General features: G+C 54.3%; 1 protein-coding gene across 1 annotated transcript in view; it reads left to right on the top strand.

The window, feature by feature from the left end:
- The window catches only part of ZNF341 (zinc finger protein 341), a 44,238-nt gene that overhangs the window by 9,297 nt on the left and 27,272 nt on the right, over positions 1-7,669 (top strand). The window contains 4 exon segments of the mRNA XM_013007933.2: positions 3,239-3,490; positions 3,919-4,114; positions 5,563-5,653; positions 7,281-7,474. Of these exon segments, the coding sequence (XP_012863387.1) occupies positions 3,239-3,490; positions 3,919-4,114; positions 5,563-5,653; positions 7,281-7,474 (733 nt within the window).

Genomic DNA, 7,669 nt, shown 5'->3' with positions numbered 1-7,669 from the left:
ACACAGGTAGCAAAACATTTGCCTTTTCTGCTCTCTTCCCCTGTCGAAATTCAGCGACATGAATGAGGTTGCTCAACCGTCCCTCTCACCCTAATGTTTTCATCGGACAGCCAAGTTGTTTTAACTCCTGTTTCCAATTCTTTCCCAAAGTGGTTCATGTCCATTAGAAGAAGAAAAAAATTAGAAAATACACAACCTTAAAGTTTTAAAAATACAGATTCGTAATCTGGAAACTAAAGAATCATGGCAACTCCCTGCAATGGGTAATTCTAGGCTAGATCCTGGATAGGAGAGAAAACAGGACAAAGCTGAACAGATTGGATCCTACTGGATCCAAAGATGCTCTGGTGGCACAATGGGCAAGCACTAAGCTGCTAACCCACAGGCTGACAACTAGACCCCACCGAGGCACTCTGCAGGAGAAAGGCAGGCACACCGCTTCTGTCGAGGTGACAGCCCAGGGAACGGGTGCATGGGCCAGTTCTACTCTGTCACACGGTGTCTCTGTGAATCAGAACTCACTTGTCAACACATCTGTATCAATATTAAATTTCTGGAGTATGATCACTGCATTTTGGCTGTTTGGTCCTGGTGGCATAGTGGTTCCACATTGGGCTATTACTAACTGAAAGGTCATCAGTTTGAAACCTCTAGCTGCTCCCTAGGAGAAAGATGAGGCTTTCTACTGCCATAGAGAATTGCGGTCTCGGAGACCCACAGGACAGCTCTACCCCATCCTCTAGGCTCGCTGTCGGTTGGAATCGACTCGATGGCAGTGAGTTTGGTTTGGGAGCCAAACATCCTTGTTCTTAGGACATGCACCCCAAGGACGGTCCCGAGGGAAGAAATGGTCTGATGTTTGTAACTAACGCTCAAGGGGCTCAGAATTCACAAGGGGTGTGTTAGTCTGGGTACATTAGAGAAACAAATCCACAGAAACTCGTATGTATAAGAGAGAGTTTTATATGAAGGGTAAGTACACAGTCCAACATTAGCCCATATGTCCGATACCAATTCACAAAGTCCTCCTCTGTCTTACAAAACACACGCAATGACGCCGACTGCAGGAGGAAAGCTGAATCAGTGAACGTGTAAGCATCTCAGCGCTAGCAGGGGTCTCCACACGACTGCTCCAGCACCCAGGGCTGCATCGGGGTAGGTCCATGTGGCTTCTCCTCAGGCATGTCTTGGCAGGAAGTGAGCCTTGCCAGCTGAAGCAGCTGCACCCTGGTCCGACCATCACAAAGCAAGAGACCTGAGAAGTAGAAAGGCGAGGCTCACCAAGCCATTTATCTCTCCGCCCTTCAATTAACCCTACGTGTGTTTATCGACCAGGTTGGCACAAGAAACTTTAACTATCTCACGGGGGCTTTAAGAAGTTAGTGGAAAGATGGAATTAAAAGATTATAGGGTTTTTTTTCCCCACGAAGTCTTGGAAACCCCTTCATAATTATTATGTCGTATTTGTATATATGTGATATGTACATGCATGTGAACATGTACACACGCAAAGCAGATGTGGCAAATGGTAGGCACTAGTGGACTAGGTGAAGTGTGAAGGATGTTCACTGTCCTCTGCCTGCAGCCTTTCTTAGGGTGGACCTTTTTCAAACTCAAAAGTTGAGGCAACAAATTAATAGATGAGAACAAAACAAAAACAAAATAAATGACCCGTCCTTCCTCCCAGGAGCCCTGGTGGCTCGGTGCTTCAGTGCGTGGTTGCTAACCAAGGAGCGGGTGGTTGAAACCCACCTGATGCTCTACACCAGAAAGAAGTGGCAGTGCTGGGCTCCGTGGAATATTTTAATGACTTGGGATTTTCCAGTAGAAAAAGGCCTCCTGGTTAATTCATATCAGGAGGCGTTCTAATCTGAGGGTGTTTTCTACAGTAAATTATACTTTTTAATTGCCCCCCCCTCCGGCCCCAAATATATTTGAGTGTGGAATCTCTCCAAGGACCAACCATTAATAGGAGCATGCAAACTTTTAACAACCACAGAGAATCGCAGTGTTGGGTAGAGTGGTCATTTCCCTTTTCTGCTGTCATCAGTCCCATTGGGGTAATCACCCATGCAGTACAGATATGGTCACTGGCCTGTTTGGTTATTTTTGTAAAATCAGTGTGTAGAAATCAGTGATGGTGTGTCATAGTCCTCAGTCACTGGGTTTGACCAGGCTGACTAGAGAAACAAATTCATAGACACTCATGTGTAAAGAAAGAGCAATTGTGTATTGAAAAACATCCCGGCCCAGTCCAGATCAAGTCCATGTCTGATATTAGCCCATACGTCCTATACCAGTCTATAAATTCCTCTTCAGACTCATGCAGCCGTGCAATTAGGCAATGAGGCCGAATGCAGGAAGATCACAGGCCAATGGGAGGGAAGTCTTATGGATCCAGTGGTGGTAGAAGCTGGCGTGGGTCTCCACGTGGCTCCTCCAGCTCCAGGGCTCTCGCAACATTAGCATAGCTCCATCTGGCTTGTCATCAGGAATGTCTCCCAGGGAGGAAGACAGGAGTTCCCAGAATCCTCAGGAGAAGGCCATGCCCACACAGAGACATGATTGGCTGTGACCCGATTGACAGGCTCGACTCCACCTCTTCGCTCAAGTTGACAGGAGATGATATAACTGCCATAGACACCCACATGTTCAGAGATAGCCGCCTCTGGCGAGAGCTGGAAGGAGCCAGGTATAGGTGTCCCCCATCCTCCATCCTGTGGAGAGGAAAGTGGCACAAGACCTCGGTTCTCCCAAGCAGTGGGGCACACCAGGCCGTACCCAGGGAAGCCTGCTCAAGACTCCGGTACACGGTTCTGAGGAAGGATTGGGCATATAGGTGGGGGGCCACAAGGACCGAGACTCCTGCCTCCAGGAAGGGAAGGAGGGATGTGCCGCCGATCGTGCCGTGCATGCCCCATCACAGACGAGCTGGCGTCGTGTGGCTCAGTGCTGCATGTGGGCAAAGCCACCACATCTGAGCAGAAGCCAGTCAGGCCAGGCCTGTTCGCCGACCCTTCTCAAGGGAGCAGCCCTGCCCTTGTGACCCCTTCCTGCACAGGGAGATTGAGGAGCGCAGCACCAGCCACCTTCGAATTCGCGTGTGGCTTTGTTTCGCTGTCCCTTCTCGGCCCGTCCTCTGAGCTGCCCTGTGAGGTCGCCCACCTGGCTCCTTGAGAAACAAGGCAGCAGGTGTCAAGAGACAAGGCCACATTCACTCTCTCTGTTTTGATTTCAGAGCAGCCTCAACATGCATTCTGCACCCGGCTACCTGCCCCAGCCTCCACCCCCACCTCCCCCACCTCCGCCTCTGCCCCCGCCCCCACCTCCTCAGCCCCCGCCACCCCCTCCCCAGAGCCTGGGCCCCCCTGGGCGGCCCAACCCGGGTGGGAACGGCGTGGTGGAGGTCTACAGTGCCACTGCATCCCTGGCCGGGAGCGGAACGGTGGAGATCCAGGCATTGGGAATGCCTCCCTACCCGCCCCTGGAGGTGAGTAGAAGCACCATGGGGTGGGGGTGGGGGGCAGGATAGGAGTGGGTGGTTGGGGGAATGGGTGATGGTCATCGTGGGTGACCTTGACCTTTCCCTTGTGGTGCCGAACCAGATCCGTTCTTTACAATAACCCTGTGTCAGGGGTACTTTGACTTACCTCATTTTACAGAGGAGGAAACAAGAGCAGCGGAAAGACTTGTTCAGGTCGCTTAGCTGCTCAGTGACCATTAGGATGAGAACCCAGGCAGCCAGACTCTAAAGCGGCATCTGGTCTATTGGCTTCATGATGTGCGTGCGAAGGGGTCTTGGGAGTGAGGGCTTAGGGAGTGGCTGAAGTCACCCAGGGCCCACACTGAGGACCCATCCCCTCTCTGGGACAGCTCTCGCCATGCCCAGGTCTTTGCCTGACTGCCCTGTCCTTCTAGGTGCCAAACCAGTGTGTAGAGGCTCCAGTGTATGCCACCCCGCCGGGATACAGCCCGGGCAGACAGGGGTTCAAACCGAAAGGACCAGACCCTGCTGCCCCCATGACCAGCGCCACCGCGGGCACCGTGGCCGCCTTTGACTCTCCGCCGACGCTGAAGACCCGACGGGCCAAAGGTGGCAGTGGACTCCCGGAAGGTGGGCCCCCAGCCCCCCAGGGGCGTCCCTCCTCAGCTGCAAAGGAAGCTGGGAAGTGTCTCAGCCAGGGGCATTGATGCGCCTGCTAAGTGGGGATTTGTAAGGAAAGAAGGCAAGAGGGGAAGAATAGACCCTGGGAAGGCAGGCAGCAGGGTCGGCCACTCTGGAGGGGGCACACAGAGAAAGGGGCTTTCCCGTGGGTCTTCCTCCTTCTACAAGTGCTTGTGGAGTGTCTGTGTGCCCCGCGTGGTGTCTGACACTGAGGATCCAGCCCCGTGACCCAGCTCTGTCCTCGTGCGACACCCAGGCGAATGAGAGCGACAGACCCACTGCCACGGAGTCAGTTCTGACTCAGGCACCCTCTGTAGGGTATCCTGGGCTGTGGATCTTTGTGGGAGCCTCATCTTTCTGCTGTGGAGCAGCTGCTGGGTTTGAACAGCTGACCTTGTGGTTAGCAGTCAAATGCCTGCCCTACAGCACCAGCAGGACGTCTCATGAGAGACAATTTATTGCCATCAGGTCGACCGACACTGGCTCACAGCAACCCTGGAGGCCAGGGTAGAACTGGTCCGATAACTTTCTGAGACTATAATTGTTTATGGGAATAGAAAGTCCCGTCTTTCTCCCGTGAAGCTGCTGGTGGTTTTGAACTAGTGACTGGTGGGTCGCAGCTTAAGCATGTAACCACTACACCACCAGGGCTCCCTGTGAGAGAGACGAGCAGGAAAGAAATAAGTATGTATAAACTGTGGAATTGTGCGGGAAGGAGATGAACAGGGACTGCGATTGAGAAGAAGGAGTCCTGGAGGCGCAGTGGTTAAAGCGCTCTGCTGCGATCCACTCGCTCTGTACCTGAAGGATGCAGCCACCGTCGGTGTCCTGAGAGATTTAGAGCCCTGGAAACCCTATGGGGCCGTTCTACTAGGTCCTCTGCAGCCGCTGTGGGTTGGAATTGATGGCAGGGAGTGGGTGCTGGAGGGTCACCGCGGGGGGACTGTGAGCTGACGTCACCTGGAAAAGACCCCCGAGCATGAGAAAGGCAGCCTTACAGGGTTCTGAGGGATGAGTACGGGGAATAGCAGGCGCTCAGCATCCGGGGTGCAGCTATGCTTGGGGCTTCTCAAGGAGCCGCAGGGAGCCGACTGCTGCTGGAGGAGATGGAAGGTGCTGGCAGGGGCTGAGCTTGCTGAGTCCAGGAGACCACCATGGTGAGGAGCCTTTGAGGGGCTTCTCCTGCTCCCCGAGCTGGAGCAGGCCCGGGTTTTCCTCCCCGGCGCAGTGAGAGGCGCACGTACACCCGTACCCCCACCCCATGCTTCTTCCTTTGCCTGCCACCTCGGCTGTAGACCTCCTGGGGTCTGTGCTGCCCGACTCCAGGTTCAGGGGTCGTGTTCCTCAGCTCTGTCCCCCGCCTCTCTCCCCACCTCTCTTCCCTTGTTCCCTTTCAGCTGCGGGCAAGCCAAAGGCTCAGAAACTCAAGTGCTCCTACTGCGACAAGTCATTCACCAAGAACTTTGACCTGCAGCAGCATGTCCGGAGGTACTCAGGCCTGGTGGGGTGGAGGGCCCTCGGAATCCCTGTACGGGGACCCTGTGCAGTGGATGCAAGGCTCCCTTCGCCCCCTGTGGTCCACGTGGTGGCCAGGCTCTGCCCTGTCGAGGTTTTGAGGCCTGCCGTCCGGGAGCAGTGGGAAGGCTTGGTGAAAGTCCAGAGTCCTGCCCACCTTGACAGGCGGGCTGCAGCAGCGGGAGACATGCTTTGTTGGAACAGATAGCAGACGTGCCCCCCACCCTGCATCACCTCTGTAGGAGGGGTTTCCAGGCTCAGGACTTACCCTACAAACATGCAAGGAGTCCCCCGTGGGCCCCAGTTCGCCCGCCTGTGAAACAGAGGGGGCAGACTCGTTCAGTGTTTCCCACAGAGGGAGTTGCAGCGGTTCATGAGATGATGGGAGGCGCTGGAAAGTCCTGAGAGGCGGAGTGGGCTGGGGCTTGCTTTTTCAGTTTCTCTCTGTCCTGGAAGAGTCAGCGGAGAACCCCTCAGCATGAGTCTCTCCTTAGCACGTCTCACATCAGGGAGTCCTTCTGGAACAGAGAAGGGGGCAGAGAGAAAGAGAGCCTCAGATTCCAGCTGTGGCAGGCAAGAGTTTCTCTCTGGACCGTGGATTTTCAGCTGTGGCAATACTGATACTTAGATGAGCTCTTTGTTTGCTGGGCATCGGGGGCGGGGTGGGTGTGGGGTGGGAGGTTGTTCTGTGCCTTGTTTAGCACATGGTGGCCTCTGTCCACCAGCTGACAGTAGCACTCCCCTCCCCCATACCTCAGCAGTGACAGTCCAGAATGTCTCCAGACTTGTTTCCAGATGACCCCAGGGGACAGCACCAGTACGGATTAGAATCACTGGCCTGGGCTAGTGCTGCGCTGTAGAATTTTCTACACTGCTGGGGGTACCTAAGCCTATGCTGTCCAACACGGTACCCACTGACCACCGGTGGCTACTGAGCCCTTGCAGTGTGGCCGGTGCGACTGAAGAGCTGAACTTCTTACCTTATTGAACTTGGGCTGATTTTAAACTTAATCTCATGTGACTTGCGTCTTCTATGACATTAGCCAATGACGGTCTTACTGCGTTGTTTTATCATGACTGCATTGGGCTTCAGCTACTTTGTACCTGGGACAAGTGTCTTTCCAAACACAATAATAATAGGAAGCTTCCTTTTAAAGTTATTTAAGGTTTCTGATTTATTTTTTATTTTGTTAGTTATTTAAGGTTTTTATCCCCCCACGCTTTTTGGGGAAAGTGAGTAGATGAGGAGAAAAGTTAAATAATGGTACCAGGTGGTGGGTGCAGCAACGGAGATGTCTTCTCCCGCAAATATCAGCAGCCCCCTTGAGATGCTTCTGAACCATGGAGACATGGTCTCTGGGAGATGTCCATCCACAGGTCATGGCAGACTCGGCCGCCCCACAATGCCAAGGAGAGGCCCCAGTGTTCCCAGCTCTTTGGCCTGCATTGCTTGGCGAGAAGGCTTCTGCTGAGTGTGTCAGGACAGTCGCCAGCAGCACCGGGATGCTCCGGCTTGGCCTTCCTGGTGGCTCAGAGCACTGGGGCTGAGGCCACATCTCTGTCCCTACAGGAGCATGCTGACAAGCCCTCTCTTCCACAGCCACACTGGTGAGAAGCCCTTCCAGTGCATTGCCTGTGGCCGTGCCTTTGCCCAGAAGTCTAATGTTAAGAAACACATGCAGACCCACAAGGTGTGGCCCCCAGGGCGCAGTGGTGGCACCGTCTCTCGGAACTCTGTGACCGTGCAGGTCATGGCCTTGAACCCTAGCAGACAGGAGGATGAGGACAGCACAGGTGGGTGGAGGTGGGGAAGGCCTCCCTCCGTCCCTCCCTTCTTTCCTCCCTCCCTCCCTCCCGCCCTCCCTTCTTTCCTCCCTCCCTCCCTCCCGCCCTCCCTTCTTTCCTCCCTCCCTCCCTTCATCCCTTCCCCTCTCTTCCTTGCTTCCTTGCTACCTTCCTTCCTTGCTTCCTTCCTTCTTTCCCGCCACC

This window comes from Echinops telfairi, unplaced genomic scaffold (genome assembly GCF_000313985.2).
Source record: "Echinops telfairi isolate 266 unplaced genomic scaffold, ASM31398v2 ScPeMD7_5592;HRSCAF=6446, whole genome shotgun sequence".
Classification (NCBI taxonomy): Eukaryota; Metazoa; Chordata; class Mammalia; order Afrosoricida; family Tenrecidae; genus Echinops; species Echinops telfairi.
This window is presented reverse-complemented; position numbering and strand designations above follow the sequence as displayed.